Below are 20,365 nucleotides of genomic sequence, written 5' to 3'. Positions count from 1 at the left end.
TAATATAATTACATTCTTCCCTCATTCCTCCGTTTCCTCTCTTCCCTCCAAAGAGTCCCATAGATCCCCATCCTTTTTGAAAGCATGGCCTATTTGTCATTAATTGTTGTTACGTGCGTATATGCATATGCATATATACGCATATATGATCCTTTTGAATGTATAAGAGTCTCCATGCTCTACCATGAAAGTAACAGAGGACACCAGTGTACTGGGGGCTCTGAAAAGTTCAACAAAGGAGAACATACTATGGAGCCACATAACTTACATCTTCCCAGCCACGGTTAAACACAGGAGCTCCATTCCATCTCATGTTTCTTAAAATACAGCAGAAGAGGTGATGCAGACAGCAGACACTGAGAAACAGAGTATGGTAAGGAGACCATTCTATTCATATTTTTAAATATAATGATGATCAATTATACCCTGTGCATTGAGCAGCATATGTGTTTAACCTCTGCCTAGAGTACTTAAATCACTGTATAAATAGAGAAGATGATACCTACAACAACTGTTCTTGTTATCAAAAAGATCTTAGCCTTGACACACTGCACACATTTACACTCTGTGGATGTCTAAGTTTTCTTCACATCACTATACTCCTCCCTTTATCCCATTCAGACCTAACTTCCGGCTGTCTTCTTTAGGCTTCTCTCTATCTTCTACTCTGAACATCTCAGGAAATCCACCATTAAATCAAACTCAAGTTAGCTGGTTTGTGAGACTCTCCTACCTGAGGAAGGTCACTATGTTCAGCCTCTTGCCTTCTACCCTTGTCCTCAAAAATGCCAGAAACAACAGAAGGCACAAAAAATTGGAAACCTTTCTTCTTTACCCAACATGAAATTTCCTAATCATGCAGTGGTTTTAATAACTGAATACACCACTGTCTAACACTGGGCAGCCACATTTCTAATATATAAGACTGGACACCTAATTCCACAGAAGAGCATGACCAGCTTTTCCTGATATAACAAGAAATTATAATTTTAAAAAGAGCTAGGTATGAACTGCCTAGCCAAAGTAAGTGATGTTATTGTACATCTCATGCATTTTTCTCAGAAACACATGAACTTGAATAAAGCCTCCCCCTACCATGTACATATATGCACACTCACATGCTTAAAATTCAGATACATGATTCCAAAGAGCAGTGAATGCAAAATGTTCACTTCTGCAATGAAACATGTTCTCTTTGTTTTAACAAAGTTCTCCTTTCAAATCACGCTGGTGTGTTCTTAGAAAAGGTAACCCAGTCTCAAAAGATCAATCATGGTATGTACTCACTGATAAGTGGATATTAGCCTAGAAACTTGGAATACCCAAGACATAATCCACATATCAAATGATGTCCAAGAAGAACGGAGGAGTGTCCCCTGGTTCTGGAAAGGCTCATTGCAGCAGTGTACGGCAATACTAGAACAGGGAAGTGGGAAGAGGTAGATGGGGGAACAGGGGGAAGGAAGAGGACTTATGGGACTTTTGGGGCATGGGGAGCCAGGAAAGGGAAATTATTTGAAATGTAATTTAAAAATATATCGAATAAAAAAATTTAAAAAAGAAAAAAAAAGAAAATATGAGAGCAACTGGAAAGATGGATTGGCAGTTAGAGCACTAGCTACTTTTGCAAGGGATATGGATTCAGTTCCCAGGACCCACATGCAGGTCACAGCCATCTACAACTTCAGTGCCAGGAAATCCGATGACATCTTCTGGCCTCCTTAGGCACTAGGCATGCACACAGTGCACACTTACATTGAATGAATGAATGAATGAATGCTAAATAAATATATGAGAGGTAGATACAATCAAGTTACTTTGTATGTGTGTATGAAATTGTAAATAACAAAAATATTCTGCAATATAAAACAATAAAATATGGTATTTAAGTTCTAGTTAATAAATGAAATGGGACATTTCCATCTTACTTTGTACCTAATTCACTAAAGTGAGCTTGATTTAATGTAATACAAAGCAAAACTACACAAGTTTATTGCAAGCAGCAATAGAGAGAAAAATGATTCTGTAAGGCTAGGCTACTGTCACAGTGTGACATTTTCTTTCACTTTGTAATGTCATGTTCTTTCATCATATTGCTGTATCTTACAAAGACATATTTTCATACAAACTTCCCCATCTCCTGTGGCATTGCATATCCTAAAGCTAAGCTCTGTCCTGTCCGGACTGGCAACAATATGGATTGGGGCGAGACATTCACTTTCTCTTGCTTCATCTCCCTCCATGACCTGCTTCCTGTATGAATTTAAATCTGTTTTGGAGAAGACCAATCATTACATTATAGTCATTTGTTTTCCTGTTTCCATAGGAACAATGTATACTTTTCTATAACACAGGTCAGCATATGTCTGAACAGTGAGCAAAACTCAGGTGGACACAGTAATTCACCTCATACTTTGGTTTCCCAGTATCCCAGTATAGTTCCAGGATTAAACACAGCGAAGAGGTTGGGGTATTTGACCTTCATCTAGTTGTGAACCCATTCTCAAAGCACCACCAGCTTGGAACCATGCTTTCAATGTGTGAGTTCTTCAAGGGGACACTTCATATGCAAACTATACAGGTTTGTCTCTCCCTGAAGTCATGTCGAAAGCTAATCCTCATTATGAGATATTAAGAGATGGACCCACTTGGATCTTTAAAAATGTGACTCCAGATGTTGTGTGGTGAGTGGATGGACACATCCATATGTCTAATAAATTAAGACTTGTTGGGCTGATGGATTGGCTAGTTCAGAGGTTACGTCTCTCACACTCTGTTTCTACACATGATTCTCTGAGTTCTCTGCAAGTAAGGTGGTCATCACCAGACCTGGGCCCTCACTCTTGAACCAGAGTCTGAGTCCAAAGAAACCTCTCTTTATAATAATTTCTCCAATTGCTGATATCTGGCTTTCAGCAACAAAAAAACATGTGTTATTGTTAAAATAAGAATGTTAATGGCATGGGGCTCGGTGCATTTTCCAACACCCACACACATATACAGTGCATAGCACAGCTCCAAGCTCATGAAAAGCATGTCTTCCAGGTTACCCTACTCATCATTATCAGCATTCACCATGTTCTACTTTATCATCAATTACACCCTGTGGAATCCAATAGCCCGGGGTGGGGGGAAGGGGGTGGGGGGAGGGGTGCTGTGCATTCTCCTCTGAGACTGTGGTGTTTCAAAATATAAAGGGATTGCCATGCAGTCTCTCTCCTTCAACTGTGACTTGTGGTTGCTACCATGGCTGGAGAAAGCATGCTCAAAAGGGTGCATAAACAATGTTCTTCCAAAGCTGTGAATTCCAAATAAACAACCAGATAAACATCCCAAGCATGGATTCCAAACAACAGGGTACTCTTTTGCTGGGCACAAGGAAGGACACCAAATCTTAGTTTATCATCTTCATAGACAATTTACCCAATTCTTTGTTCACAGATTCCCCACCCCACCCCAATGTTGCCTCTAGCCTATGCGTAGGGATAAAGAATGTGGTCACTTTAATGCAGATTAGCTTATCCCTTGCTGAGAGCTTAGGGCCCTAACAAGGCCTCTTTATGTGACAAATAACATAACCACCAGCATGTATCTAGTGCAAAGTGTCTATCAGTTTATCTCCATGACAGAACCGATGTTTGATGACATTCCATAACATCTGCCTGTCATGCTCATTTAATTGTGGTATTTTTAAGTGTTTTCAATTAATGATTTTCCCATTCTTTTCCAAATTACCTTCCCAGACTGATCTTATAATTCAATTAAAATAAGCCACCCACTTCCCTTCGCATGATTTGTTTTTTCCCTAACCCCCTGCCACTTTCCCCATTTTCAGTGTTACACCAGGACAGCTGCAGAGATGGAGCAGAAGATGAAGGGGACCTCTACCCAGTCCCCATGCTGCTTTGCTAAATGTGTTGCAACAAGAGGTCAAAAGCTGAGTTCCTTAAAAACACAAACACATCTCTCCCTCCGTGGTTTATTCTGTAAAATAGTGCCATGCATAGACAAGTGAGGATTGACTGAAGACTTATCATGCATGTACCATGTTATTGAGTTGAGCTCTGAGGCTAGAACTGGAAGACACCATGTTGTCTCCCAAGGACTATGAAGATACAAGTCTCTCTGCTGCCTTTCACCTTGCTTCCAGACATTTGTAGGAAATGTTTGGTATTTATTGTCATATACAAGCATTATTTTGATGTCTTCATTTTCTTTTGATGGCCTTCCTGTGTCCATGCCTCTCTATTTGGAATTTTGCTACTAGCTGTAATACAACCTCACTTAATTATAGCTATAGCACGCCTATAGCAAAATAAGATACATTATTCAAAACTTCAATATAAGAAATGTGGCAGTAGGGAAGACAATTTAACCTACAGCATTGCTCAAATACATAAGTTTTCCCTTAGGAAAACTTCAACACAAGAAAACACTTTGCCCCAACCTTCTATCTTCCAGTATTAAACACAGACAGTCAATGCAGTTCCTTGACTAGGACTTCTATCCCTGTGACTCAGTCTCCAAAACTTAAGCAGGTTCCCCAGAGCAGGGAGCAAAACAACTGGAGCCTTTCCCCTCTAAGATCCTCGGAGCACAGCAAGCAAGAGGTACAGGTGGATGATGCATTCAGCTTCTAAACCACACCTGTTACTCCTTAAGGCCTCTCACAAGTAACAACCCATGCACACCATGCAGCCACACCAAAACTGTCAGAATGACATCCCAGCTTTCAGTTCAAGCTCTTGGACCAGAATGCAGTATATATGGATCTTACATGTCCTACATCCTTGCTGCTTGCTTGTAGACCAGTCTCTATGGCTCCGTAGTATATAGAGTGAGGTAAGAATATAACATTCATTCCATAGCCTTTAGATCACTGGTAATTTGATGGGTACGAAATTCTGGAATTAGTCTAGAACATTGTTGGAACCCAGGCAAGCTGAAGTTTTTATTTGTCTCTTTAAAAATGATAATGCTGGGACTAGAAATATAACTTCTCTAACACAACATAGCCAAGAGTGAGGCCTAGCCTCAGACTCAAAATGCCTGAAACCTTCCCAGATATCACTCTAAAAATTTCTTCATTTTCCTGTATCGAAGCACCATATTTTGAGGTGGTAAGGACATTTGGGCATTCTTTCATAAGTACAGACAATGGAGAGCCAACTAGTAGTGCTGCATGTTCAAGATACCCCAACTTGGCCTGGAAAGATGGCTCTGCAGTTACCAGTGCTTACTGAACTGTCAGGATTCCCAGACTTCGGATCACAGTAGCTGAGGAATAATCCAGGCTTTACAAGCTATAGATACAGCTCTGAAAGATGTAGAGACAGGGGGAATGCTGGGGCTTGCTGGCTTCCAGCTAGCTGAGAAAATGGATGCACCAAGTCCAAGTTCAGGGAGAGATCCTGCCTTAAAGAAATAAGGAATAATGGGAGAAAAACAAATAAAGCTGTCCAGATGCCATCTTATAGACTTCATTTGCATATGTGCACATATGTTCACTAACACACACACACACACACACACACACACACACACGCTCACTCACACACAAATGAGAGGGGAGAGAGAGAGAGAGAGAGAGAGAGAGAAAACTTCAACTTTAGGACTGTTTTATTCAGAAAAGTGAACTTAACAGAATTATGAAGAATTCTATCAGTTAGCCCCCCTCCCAGCATATAAAGTCTTCAAACACCAGGTTTGGCTGTATCAAAACAGGCAAAGAAATTCTGCCTCAGACCCAGAACAGATGGCATGATTTTGGTCACTTATTGTAGCCACTTTCTATATCCAAGACAATTGCTGTTGCTCCTTGATCTATGGTGATGTTCCAGGGTCTGTGGAAAATATACTAGTATCTCAACCCAATTTCATATGCTTATTTTGTTTATCTTTAATAACTGGCTGTATTGCATACTTACAAGCATTTTTGAGAAACATCTTCTCTCCTGGTATGACAGAAGAAAGATCCTCCTCTTCCTTTTAGAACAGCATCATCCTCCATCACAGCCATGGTGCATTGCATAATAGCTCTTGGCTTTCTGGTCTCTGTTTCCCACCAGACTAAGATTAAACTGTGTTTCCCCATCTAACGCATCTAGTACACAGCCTTCTACATATTTACTAACAGGGAGACTCAATAGAAGCTTGACTGACTGACCTACAGAGTGGATGAACAAACACACGCACAGAAAATAAGGTAACTTGAAGCCTCTGAATGGCCACATTATACTTTTAGTTGACTTATGTGCAGAATGAAAAATGAAGGTCGGGGAGTGACATGGAAATGAGGTGTGACCTGTGTGTGAAATTCATCAGTCCATGGAACTCCCTGTTCTCTCTGAAGCTGTAACATTTCAGAAGAGAAGACTTTACCGCCAGCCCTCTCGCTCGATTTGCATGTGTTCAAATCTTCAAAGTATTTCTTTTGATTTCTTTAATCAATAGTTATTTTAGAAAGCTCTTCATTATTTCCTAATTGTCCAAATTCATTTTCTTCATTTGCGTTATTAGAGGCAGGTTTTTTTTTCAAATGAGTTAAGTAGATCAGCAATTTTAGAATCATTACTAACTTCAAGCGTGGTTCTCTCTTATTAGGACATTCCCACTCTGAACAGGACTGCAGTCTTCATCGTGGCTTATTTTTAGAGTCTCTCTTAGCATACTTAATGATAAAACCAACATTCATACAGGCTGCAAACTCTGTACAGTGAGCCTGATGATCTGATATATGCATGGCATCCTTGGTTCTGAATGAATATGTGAGGATTCTCTCATTAGTAAATATCAAAAAATAAGTAAATAACAAGATTTACTTCAATTTTAATCCACAACCACACACAGTCATTATATCATACACACACACACACACACAATCCTTAGTTATACAACATTTAAACTGCATATAGTCACTGACCCCAACAACTCCATAGCTGAGACAATCTTCATAAAATGTAAAGTACGATATTATCACAAGCCTAATTATTGTGCCAAAAACTATAACAAAAATTTGGAACAAATGCTTTTCACTCAATAGTTCGGGGGAAAAAACACGGCACACTGACGTAATAAACAGCTGAGCGTATACAATTCAGCAAGCTCAGAGGACGACACAAAAGCTTTCAAAGCTGTGGCAATGGAGGGACAACATGGTAGATAGGAAGAAGGAGAATACACAGAAAACATTATAAGGCTCTTTAGCAAAAACCTGTACTGACATGCTCTCACGTGTACACACTTTCACACCAATGTGAATAGAAACAAATATGAATAGGGTGCCTGTCACAGCCATCTGTAGGCAGGAGCAGCTCTGTATAGTTTCAGTTTGCCATACTGCAGACTGAGATTTTGTAATACTTGGGATTTGTTAATGTTTTAAATCAAGTTATTTTATATATAATTTCAAATGTAATGTTAAAGATATTTTACTGTGATACAAACACACACACACACACACATACAGACGTGGGGGCAGACATGCAGACATCACACATATGATCTCTGGCCCCTAAAGGAGTTTTACATTAAAGGCTTCCTCACCAGGCTATAATATAATTTCCTTTTAATTATGTTCTCCCCTTGCTTCTCAACTGCTTGATTTCCTAGAAAGTCTTCAAATGCTATCCATTAAAAGCACCTTAGTCTATATAGTTAAGGGTTCCACAATTGTGTAGGCGAAATTCAGTCCCATGCAGGGGAAGTCTAATCTATTCTTTGGGAACAAGCCCTTACGTTGTCAATTCCTGTTTACATTCAACAAGATCCCTATCACAGGGGAAGAACCAGAGTCTAGAGTAAGCAAGCCCAGACAGCAGCACTGTCGAGCCCAGCAGGGATTCCTGGCAAATATTGTGTATGTGGATGTCATTCTGGGTTTCTGGAGACTTCATGGTGTATAGAGAACCTTGTGCAAAAGACAGTCTTTCTTCCTATATTTAAAATTATCAACCAAGCCAAAACTATAAAAAAGAAATACCTGACTACCTACATTTCAGATAGCACATTAATTACTTTGGCATGGGAATTGTTTAGAAGTTGGAATCATCAAAATATTCAAGCACTGGTGTAAATGATAAAGAATAAATTAACCCAGGTATAATTGGGCCATTATCATTACCATATGCCTCTTTTATTACCTTTGTCCTCTGGGACCTGATATCTTGCATGATTTGCTCCACAAAACAATGCATTTATAAATTAATAACTAATTATGTTTTTAAAAATCTTAGCGAACCAATAATATCTGTAACTCCCCACCACAGTTATTGGACTAAGAAACCTTTAGTAAAAATTTAATACCAATTTAATACCAATTTAGTATTTAAAGTCAAATAAATTGTTACCAGGGATTCGTGGGTGATTTTTTTTGTTACTGATGAAAACATTCAGCAAAATAGTTAAGATACAGCCTGGAGCTCAAGACCTCCACTTACCTTTGTCTAAAAATCAGACCTACAATCAAACCATAAACCCACCAGCTTCATGTTCATTCATGTATTTTTTAGGAGGTCAACTCAGAAAAGAGTTTGGGAATTAATTTATAAGAACATCTCTGAAGTGACCCATGAGAAATAGGAGGAGCATTGTCCTTCAAATGTGGAAGAGCCCAAAGCACATGAGTGCTGGGACCTCAGAAGTCATATGTTTAGATTCATTTGAAAAGCCAAGCAGTAGCCAAAAAAACAAAACAAAACAAAAAAAACAAACAAAAAAGACACACATATCACCTATTTAAGTGAGGCGTCATTCTGTAGTAGCTGCTAAATCATTGCTCATCTGGAATCTCCCCACACAACAAACATATATGTACATGTCTAAATAACAGTTAAGCTTCCAATCTTGAAAAGGTGATTAACAAGTGTTGAAGCTTTGGGAACCATCCACGTCTTTGACTTCCAGCTTTTGCAATGTTTTTTAAGATATTAGGTTAAGATTGGTCAATTCTACATAGCAAGAAGTTCATGCTGATTGTATTTTGCTCATTTATGGAGCACAGAGATCTCACAAAATACAACACCACAGCAGCAGTTTCAAGTTATCTTCCACGAGATATTTAACACCTGACACTTTCTTTACAAAGGAGAGCATCTTCTACTTGCGATGGCCTTTGCACTCTTACAATGAAGACTTACAACTAAACCACAAGGCATATTTTATTATGCTTATTACACTGTGGGTCTGGATTTCTGCTTGATCACTCATTTTCAATGGTCACTAATTCCCAGAGAGGTAACTCATCATGACACAACTGGCAGATGGTGCTAAATCACTACAGAATAGTCCTCTTGGTGACTTACCATACTGACAGTGGGGTCCATGAAACCCTTGTGAACAAAGGCACTGCTGAGTGTCCTGATATGAGCACTCCCTTCCACTGAAGTGTGTTCCCAAGGAAGAGAGAGCTAAAAGGGGTGTGCAATAGAAGGACGGGAAGAGTGGGAGAAAGAAAGGAAACCATCAGAATAGGTATACATTGTGCAGTTAGTATCACATGATCTAGAAATTTCCTCTGGCTCCTCCAGAAGATATCATATATAAAATTGTTATAGAAAATTGCCATTATAAGACAATGGCTGGCTGTTTGAATCCTTGCAGAATTATCTATAGGAACATTCCTGAAGCATTTGCATACATTTAGATTCTGAGAACTCCTCTAGAATGACTTAATATAAATCTACCCTTTAATAAGACACCAAGTGAACTTGGTAACCAAAAAAGGCCAAAGAAGTGCAGACTATTTACAAAAACAACTGAGAGCAGATCACTTGTTGATGCTCTAATGACATATTATGGCTTCACTTCCTATGACCTTCACTAATAACTCATCTATGCCCTCCACTGACAACCCAAGCTTTCTAGCATTTGGCCTATGCTGGCCATCAGCCACAAAGCACTAGCAGTCTTGGTGTCATAAATAAGAAATTTGCTTAAGTCCCTTTCTCCAACTCCTGCATAGGGGGACAGAGGAGTTGGAGAAGAGACTGAAGGAGCTGAGGAGGTTTGCAGCCCCATGGAGGGACTGGACCACCAACCAAGGAATGTATATGGAATGACCAATGGTACTGGCAACATATGCGGCAGAGGATGGATTTGTTGGACACCAATAAGAGGGGAGGTCCTTGATCCTGAAGGTATTCAATGCCCCAGGGTAGGGGAATGCCAGGGCTGGAGAATACTAGTGGGTGGGCGGGTGGGGGAGCACCCTTATAGAGTCAGGGGGAGGGGTATGAGATAGGAGGCTTCCAAAGGGGTGACTTGGAATGGGGAAAATATTTGAAAGGTAAATAAAGAAAATATCCAATAAAAAACAAAAAGAAAAAAACAAATAAACACAAAAACAAGACACCAGACTATTTGTATTCACATTGTGAGTGAAGTATTGGCATAAAGACTGTGGTCAAAATGGTCTTTAAAACAAGATTTTTAAAAATCAAATGAAATGCTGATATTTAACCAGAGGCAAAGAACTTGAGCAGTTGTTAAACAATAAATATAAAGACTTTTTCACAGAGCTGTCAATTTCGTAGACTTTATAACAGTTATGATGGAATTATGGGCAGATCTTTTCACCAGTGTTAAACCAACCAGCCACAGTGGCATGAGTTTAAACATACTCTTGACACAGCATTCAACCCTATGAGTTGGTTCAACAAAACTTCTCTATTATATTTCAAGAGCAGAAAGCTCATAGGCAAAGGCAGCAGGATGCTGGCCAACTCTTACAGCACACAGAGGAAAGAGAGATGAACTGTGCTGTGGTGCTGCCACATGACTAGATCCATGGAGCAATCTAAGGGATTGCCAATCACCATCAGCATAAAATGCAGATAGAGGCTTCATGGAACTGACCACCTCTCAAAGCCTGGTGAGCCGTATATTGCTACTGGTTCTGCTCCTGAGAGCTGCCACACACAGTATTCTGAAGGTTCTGAAATACCATCGCCAGAGGTTTGTAAACAGTGCAAACCCTCATCTTGAAAAGTACATTGCCTCCAGAGTTCTGCAATTAATCATGACAAGCCCATGTTGAGAAATCCCATTTAGATTTAGTACAGTGATTTCCCTCTGGACTTTTGGACCAACTATGGATTACAAATTTGATGATATGGGAAAGGGGCAAACAGGCAAGTGAGCTGGACATCGAGGAAAGCCCTTCTGGCTTTAAAGCAACTGTCCTTTATATTGACAGAGTACACAGCAGCTTTCACAGGTCCTGGGCTGCAACCCATCATTAAAATGCTTAGCAGAAAGGCTTTCTCTGCACATTTCCCCATTTTACAGTGTGAGTCATTAGTGTAGAGCAGTGGGTCTCAACCTGTCGGGCATGACACCTCACAGAGGTTGCCTAAAATCACTAGAAAATACAGATATTTACATTGTGATTTATAACAGTAGCAAAATTACAGTTATGAAGTAGCAACAAAAATAATTTTGTGGTTGAGGTCACCACAAACTGAGGAACTATTAAAGGGTTACAGAACTAGGAAGATGGGGCACCACTGGTCTAGAGCAATGCCCTGAATCTGCAGTGCCTCTAAAGATGCTGAAATGTGATAATTATCATATGGTTGAAGCAGTAGCATTCCCTTCTTGTAACAGAGAACTTGGCAGGAAGAATTATGACTTACAGGAGAAGCAGCCTGGTTCATCATCCCATCGGGTCCAACCAGGGCAGCACCGGAAGACTGTCTGGTACTCTGTGGCATACACATGTCTGTAGATGATGTAGTAGCGAATCCTAAAGAGCACAGGAAATCAATCAGGGAAAGGTATTCTTCCTCTGATGGCAAACTGATCATTTCACAGTTATAAAAAGGCCTCACTCCAATTCAAATCCTGTCACGTACATTGGGAGGTAGACAAATGAGAAGATGGAGAGCTATAGATGTGTACTTTGTAATCAACATGTAATCAACATAGGCATAGGCTGATGAAGATTAAGAAGGACCCTATGCATAGTTTATCCTGATACCCAGATAGCATAGACTATACTGAAGACCTCTCAAGTTATCAAGAGTGAAATCCAAAGTTGTAAAAATAGTGAAATCCTAAAAGAGAAGATTTATACATTTCAGGTTAACATCAAAGGTTCATTATATATTGGCCCCACTATAGCTTGCATTCTCAATCAGAGTTAAAGTCCAAAACAGGGTGATTGTCCTTAGTTGGGGGAGGGAGAATGCAAGGAATCAACTGATAAAAATGTATAAGCCCCCAGAGTGAGCACAGTACATGACAGGAAAAAGTATATGTGGGCTGCAGAGATGGCTCAGAACTCCTGCAGGGGATTCAAGTGTCCAGTGCCCATTTGTAACAATTTACAACTGCCTGTGGCTCCAGCCCCAGGTGATTTGACACTCTCTTCTAGCCTCTGTAGACACATGCACTCTATGCTCACATGCACACACACACAAACTTATAAATAAAATCTTTATTTAAGAAATGCAATGTCAAAATTTCACTTGGGATGTAGCAATTACAGTAACAGAGGAGTTCAAAGACCTTTTTATGAGAAAGGAACAGAATATTTACCACAGTGTTGAATCGCCTGCTGACCACAGTACCCAACATCTCAAAGCATGCTGATTTCTATCACATCAAAGTATACTTTAGCCCCAAAGTTCTAGCTCCTTCTTTCCCATTTAGGTACACTGTCCTGAGTCCTAGTGCAAATCCTTCATTATCCAAAACCAGTTTCTATTTCCACTTCCTCTAAAGTCTTCCCCCTCTATTTCAAATCTTTATTGCTACAAAGAGTTTATTGGCTTCAACATTACTTATTGCATTCTATTATTCAACATCTTGAAATACTGCCTAGTATTTTTTGTGTACATCTGTCCAATTAGAATATGACTCGATGTATATACAAACAAAAAAAAGGTTATGTTTGGCGATTTGCCAATTATTTTCCTAAATTGCTACCCTTCCCAATCAGGGCCACAAGCAGAATTGTTAAAGCTGGTGTTACATATTCATGTTCGTTTTTCCCCAATTCTAAACAGCTACAAGGCTGAGGATTTTCTTTGGTTCAGATCAATATTTACAATGATTAAACTACATTGGAGTAACACAAAAAATTAAATGAAAAACAATAAAATAAATTGTTTCAAAAACAATTTCTAGGGCTAGAGAAACATCATAGTGTCCAAGCTAGTGACCTAGGTTCATCCCCTTGAATACACATGAAAACTGAAATGCATTTATAGTGTCAGTACTTCTAGGGGGCAGACAGGAGGCAGAAGCAGGAGAATGTCTGGAAATTACTGGCCAGGTAAATCAGCACATGCAGCAGTCAACAAAGTATCCTGACTCAAACAACATCAAAAGTGAAAGCCAGCACCTGGGGCTGTCCTCTGACTACTGCATGTGCGCCATGGCACAGGGGTATGCACGCGCGCACACACACACACACACACACACTACACACACACTCTTCTAATAAATAAAATCATATATAAGCATTCTCCTAATTTTGTGATAAATTCATTGCTACTGGTTTGTATTAACACACATCTTGAGTACCTTCTGGGTATCAAGACTTATGCTGCATTTGTAAAATATGTGTTCAGCACTCCTCATGCTAACCATGTGTGCCACTATTTTTATAGTTTTACACACTAAAGCTCAGAGAAATATATGAATCTAACTTAGGGCCACAAAGCAAGTAATAAATAGGGAAATTGTTCTGCTTAACTGTCAATTAAATATTCTCAATTTAAAACAACACCCCCAAAAGAGCACTCATCTAAAGGATCAATACACATACATATATGCATATGCACACAAATATACATATATTTACAGTTATAAAGTATTTAGTCTTTATAACTGTTACCATGCTTGTACAATGAAAACACGCTAACATTTCACTGCCGAAAATAATATTAATAAATTCATTAACCCGGAACCACGCTTTCTTATTAAGATTTATCATAAATTTAGATCCTTTTGATTCATTTACATACAATCCAACCCATTAGCACACATTAGTATCAAAAGGTTCTTATATGATTTGTGAGACTATTTTAAATCTTTGAAAAAATAAAGTCTCCCTGAAGCCTGGACTCTTGGAAAGCATTGTGGACACTGGCTTTTCTCCCTGCTCACAGCCTGCTGTGTGGATCCACACTCAAAGGCTGTAGTAAAGTTAGAGAATCTGTGGCATCAAAGTGCTTCGGCATGGCAAGAACAGGTCAGATGCTGGTTCACAGCTGCAGAGACCCCGGATTGAGCAGAGCCAAATTTAGCAAAGCAACACAATATCTCTTGTTTCTGCTGGTTCTCTGATCTTTAGCTTTCAATGCTACATCATATCCTGAGGTAAAACTGTTGTCATAAAACCAAAAATAGTTCACATGTGATTGAGGGTTAACATAAAATAAGCACCCAGCCCACTGATGAGGGAAACTGTGGAACTGTGAATCTCCTTGGTAAGTTGTCCTTGGCCGTTTTCCTTAATTATCCAATGGTTTCCTACAGCAGCTCCCTGGATAAAGGCCTCTGGTTTGGGGTTTTTTAACAATTAGAGGAGTTAGGACATCACCTTACCTTCGTTCATATCCCATGCACCACCGCAGGCCTGAGCAGCCTTGTCTCCAGAACTGGATGGTGTCTATGAAAGCTTGGGTGCAGGGGCGTGACAGTCTTACCACGGTCAGCTGCTCCTCTCTGCATACATTTGGCCTTCACAGAAAGAGAAATGAGCAGTTACACAAGAAGGTGTGAGCAGGGTTTTTGCGTGAAGCATAGGCACTTATCTGTCAATTGTTCACAAAATGTTTGTAATGGCTTAGAGAAATGCGTATAGAAAGTAACAGCGATGTTTCTCTGCCATCCGAAGTCAACATCAGGGAAATGCAAATCAAAACAACCCTGAGATTTCACCTCACACCAGTCAGAATGGCTAAGATTAAAAACTCAGGAGACAGCAGGTGTGGGCGAGGATGTGGAGAAAGAGGAACACTCCTCCACTGCTGGTGGGATTGCAAATTGGTACAACCACTCTGGAAATCAGTCTGGCGGTTCCTCAGAAAACTGGGCATGTCACTTCTGAAAGATCCTGCGATACCACTCCTGGGCATATACCCAGAGGATTCCTCAGCATGTAATAAGGATATATGCTCCACTATGTTCATAGCAGCCCTATTTATAATAGCCAGAAGCTGGAAAGAAGCCAGGTGTCCCTCAACAGAAGAATGGATGCAAAAAATGTGGTATATATACACAATGGAGTACTATTCAGCCATTAGAAACAGTGAATTCATGAAATTCTTAGGCAAATGGATGGAGCTGGAGAACATCATACTAAGTGAGGTAACCCAGTCTCAAAAGATCAATCATGGTATGCACTCACTAATAAGTGGATATTAGCCTGGAAAACTGGAATACCCAAAACATAATCCATACATCAAATGAGGTACAAGAAGAACAGAGGAGTGGTCCCTGGTTCTGGAAAGACTCATTGTAGCAGTATAAGACAAAACCAGAACAGGGAAGTGGGAAGGGATGGGTGGAAGAACAGGGGGAGGGAAGGGGGCTTATGGGACTTTGGGGGAGTGGAGGACCAGAAAAGGGGAAATCATTTGAAATGTAAATAAAAAATATATCGAATAAAATTAAAAAAAAAGAAAGAAAAATAAAGTAACAGAGAAGAACTGGGGAGGTTGCTCAGTGGTTAGGAACACTAGGTGCTCTTCCAGAGGCCATAACTGCAATTGTTGTCACCACATGGTGGCTCACAACTATCTGCAACAAGATCCAATGCCCCTTTTGAAGACAACATACTCATATACAAAAAAACCACATATACATATACATAAAATAAATAAATCTCTTTTTAAAAGTGACAGACAAAAAGTCGGGCAATGTTCTTGAAAAGTTCAGGCTTCATAGCAGTGTACAATTATCATTTGTCAATTAAGGTCAAATATTTTTGGTATTGAAGACCAGGAAGAGAGAAAACTGAAATAGATTTTGCAGATCAAGAACATCTTAGAGATATGCAAGTTGTTACATTCCCACGTAGTTAAGATCATTAAGTTGTATATTAAATTCTGAATTTTTTTTTGAGCCAAAGCTTAGAAAGGAAAAGAATGTCAGAATTCACAACTTCCATAAAGGTAAAGCAAACCGGTTCATCAAAAAACTTCAATCTTTCCAGGAACTCCTATCTGAGCAGTATTTTCCATCTGTATGTTTGGCTGGATTTTATCATGTAATGTGATGTTTGTTTAAACACAAATAATTTTCAACTTCCCTGTCAAGGCTTGCTTCCTGCTTCTGTTATAAAGCTACCTGGGAAGGAAAAGGCGTGGGTCAAAAGGCCTTTGGCAATGAAGAAGAACATCACACTGTAGGATCCCACTATAGACATAGAGCCTTTGTCACACCCAGACACTCTTGTGGATGCCAACAAGCACTTGCTGACAGGAGCCTGATATGGCTGTCACCTTGGAGGCTCTGCCAGTGCCTGACAAATACATAGGGGGGATGCTCTCAGCCAACCATTGAACTGAGCAGAGGGACCCCAATGGAGGAGCTAGAGAAAGGACCCAAGAAGCCGAAGGAGCTTGCAATCCCATAGGAGGAACAACAATATGAACCAACCAGTTCCCCCAGAGCTCCCAGGGACTAAATAAACCTCCAACGAAAGAGTACATATGGAGGGTATGGAGGTACACATGGCTCCAGCTTCAAATGTATCAGAGGATGGCCTTTTTGGACATCAAAGGGAGGAGAGGCTCTTGACCCTACAAATTCTTATTTCCCCAGTGTAGGGAAATGCCAGGACAGGGAAGCAGAAATGGGTAGGTTAGTGAGCAGGGGGAGGGGGATGTGATAGGAAGTTTTCAGAGTGGAAATGAGGAACAGGGATAACATTTGAAATGTAAATAAAGAAAATATCTAATAAAAAAGTTGGTCCAGACTCATAGGACTTTATTTAGGACTAGAATATACTGATAATCTCCATAAAGTATCAATATCACTTAGAAGCTTTTGTGAGTTTTAAGAATTCTTTTGGTATCAACCTATTTTCTGGCTCAAAGTAGTCTTCATTTAGAATAATACTAATTATAATAGCAAACTGGGCAAAGGGCTCATGCTTTCCATGCCTTCAAGGCCTTTTACAAGGCACATACTGGCACAAACTGAGAAGGTGAAGGATTAGTCCAACTCTGATGTTCCTGATCCCAGAAAGTCAACATTCTGACCCAGTCTACCTTACTCCCAGTCTCAGCTCATTTGACAACTGGGATCCTACTCACAGTCAGCTAACGAAGAAATGAACTCATCTGAGTTGTTATAATCAGCTCCTAAAAAATCCCTGTGAACTTGCATGGGGATGCAAACTTAATAAACAAATGTGTAAACATGTGCCCAAAGATGACTCAGTGACACCGCCCACACTGGCCACTGTTTCCTTTCATTAGCACCATGAGACCTCACAGTTCATTTCTCACAGCCACACACATTTCTAAGAGGTGATTGTTTAGATTTGTCATTGCCAACCCCTGAACATCATTTATGCATTTGCATAACACAGTTGAATCCTTAAAATAAATGCAGAAATAACAAAGGAAGTATAAAAATTGCACCTAAGACAGACATTGTTAAAATCATAGAGAACTGGGCAGCAAGGCTAAAGAAATGCTTAGCTTTTAAGAATCTGCTAGGCAGGCATGGTGGCATATACCTTTACTCCCAGCACTTTAGAGGCAGAGGAAAGCAGATCTCTGTGAGTTTGAGGCCAGTCTGGTCTACATAAATGAGTCCAGGACAGTTATGTTTCCATTAGACAGAAAATCCCTGTCTTAAAAAACAAAAACAAAAATCTGCTAATAAAAAGGACATAAGTATACTTGTGTATACACACACACATACATATATATGAATATATGGACACATATATACAAGTATGTAATATATTTCATATATTATATATAATATATCCATCTCTATAGAGATACATATATTCATATATATATGAATACAAATACATCTTTATTTACTCTTATATGATTTTTATGAGCAAAGCAACTCCATTGGAATGAGCACAAAGGTCTGATATTTTGTTATCAAAAATAGAATGCATTACACAGAAGTTCACATTGAATTCCAATGTCCAACATCTCTTTCTATCAACTCATTTGAAAGTTACTTATTTTGTACCTGTACACATAATGGATTGTTTCAGAAACATTCCACAAAATAAGACATTGGATGTATGTCATGTCTCATAAAGTACTGACCAGGAGATGATTAATTGAGACACATTAGGAGGGCTAGCCAGTAAAGGACACATCACCAAACTACTAATAATATAGGCAAACTGACCTCAAAAATAATTAGGGAGACTTATTAATTGCTCACAGTTATTGGTTAAGGACAATTCACTTCATAGTATTTTAAGCCAAAGTACAAATGAGGCAGAAAGCTGTCACATTGGCTGTCTAGTTGGACTTAAATTGGTAAAATAAAGGCTTACCCACCATCATGTATAAGAGTTAGGCAGTATTAATGTCTAACTAAATCCTACCCTTGTCTGGGGGTCACCTGAATGCCATGAAATATACAAATCACCAACTTCAGGCTAATGCACTTTAAGGTACCTTCTTAATCCCTGGCAGAGTCCCAGAATCCTTTGACACCCCTCCCTTCCTCTCCCAACTCAAAAGCCAGGCCTGTTAGGAAAACATGTGAGAGAAAAGAGATGTCTCAGACACAGATAACAACAAACCCTTCTATCGTCCTCCTTGGGTCCTGGGTGCTATTGAAGTTATCATTCTAGTTTGTAATGGCAGAGGAGGAACCAGATGTTGAGGCTGGCATGGAAGGCTAAATAAAGATGTATCTGTATTCATTCATTCATGGATTCACACACATAGGCTTTAAACTGAACTGGAATAAGTTAACAAGTGACTTTATAATTAACAAAAGATGTGTAATGAGGGGAACATGGGCAGCAAGTTGACATAACTTATTGATTAGATAAGTAAACAAATAGCCCTGTGTTGTACACCAGCGCACTGAGAATTTCTGCAAGTCAGCATGGCTACCTGGTGTGAACAGTTCCCTTCCCCGCCATCCTTGCTACCTTATCTAGAACCAAGTGTCAGTCTTATGGAGCTAAACATCTTAGCAGCTCCCATGAGAAGGGAACAGACAGAAAGTAGAGTCTGTTCCATGTAAGCTTGCTCTGAAGAATTATTATCCTCATACTCCTCCTTAGTTAACTCAGGGACACCTCTGCTTAGATCCACACTCATGCCCTAGTAATTCCCCACTGAGTCCCAGTACTCCATTGCACGGTGCCACCCCACCACCAATCTCTGCTCTGGTCTACCAGAAGACCTAACTTTGTTTCCAAATGTTCAGGTGTTATTGTTGTTGTTGTAAGTATTTTAAAATATTTCACCTAGCTTTGACAGATATCTTATGAAGTAGAACCTCTAAATACATTCTTAAAATAACACTTTGACAGAGAGTTCGAACCTACCTTCTAATTCTTAAATGTGATCTTTTGGCTTCAAACTAAAATATCAATATTTACAACTTAGTTACATGGTGATATAAAGAGGATGTTCATTGGTTGGTCCCAAATAAATGGCTGGACTATTTGGCCTTTAAGGGGATCCAGTAATACAGATGTACAAATCATTTAATGCATAAGAAGGGCTCAGAGCAATACACGACAGAGAATCCACGTTTAGCTATAAGTTGGATTTTTATAGGTGTAGATTTTTATCACATTAATAAACTGAGAATAAATTTCTCAAAGAAATAACAATCTAAAACATCTCATTTTTACATCGCTACTAATTTGCCACATAGTGAAACAGATGAAAGTGGATAATGTGTGTCATTTTCTTTCAAAGAAGAACTTAAAGTGACACTCCCTAATGGAAACACTAATTAAAATTAATAACAAGGCAGCACACTGCTGCTGCTGCCTCTGACCCTCGATCCCCTTAGGTATGCCCCAGCCTGTGCTCCTTCATACTATGACATAACTGGAGAGCAGGCGTTGGCCTTCCTCATCCTCCGGCTTAGAGTAGAGCATGGCGGAGTCCATAGATAATAGCAAGGTGTCTAAAGAGCGCCTAAGACAACGGAGCAACCCAAAGGATTGCTTAGGAAGGACTGCACCCTATGTTTCTGAAGTTTATTACTGTGTGCACTCCCTGTTTTGTTGTCACGAGCTGGATATCTCTGCAGCTTCAAATTAATTTCCTCTGCTCCCTAAATGAATTACACGTAACTGTTTCTAAAAATGACTACAGCTATGAAAGTCATTTCCACTTAATAACTAACTATTAATCTCATATTTCTTGGTGTCACTTTAGTATGAAGTGCAAAGGAA

General features: G+C 39.5%; 1 protein-coding gene across 1 annotated transcript in view; it reads right to left on the bottom strand.

Annotated features, from left to right (window-relative positions):
• The window catches only part of LOC127683721 (EGF-like and EMI domain-containing protein 1), a 625,358-nt gene that overhangs the window by 536,905 nt on the left and 68,088 nt on the right, over positions 1-20,365 (bottom strand). Inside the window, 3 exon segments of the mRNA XM_052180974.1 lie at positions 9,303-9,407; positions 11,634-11,743; positions 14,554-14,688. Of these exon segments, the coding sequence (XP_052036934.1) occupies positions 9,303-9,407; positions 11,634-11,743; positions 14,554-14,688 (350 nt within the window).

Source organism: Apodemus sylvaticus, chromosome 4 (genome assembly GCF_947179515.1).
Source record: "Apodemus sylvaticus chromosome 4, mApoSyl1.1, whole genome shotgun sequence".
In the NCBI taxonomy this organism is placed as follows: Eukaryota; Metazoa; Chordata; class Mammalia; order Rodentia; family Muridae; genus Apodemus; species Apodemus sylvaticus.
The sequence above is the reverse complement of the archived record's forward strand: the minus strand, read 5'-3'. Positions and strand labels throughout refer to the sequence as shown.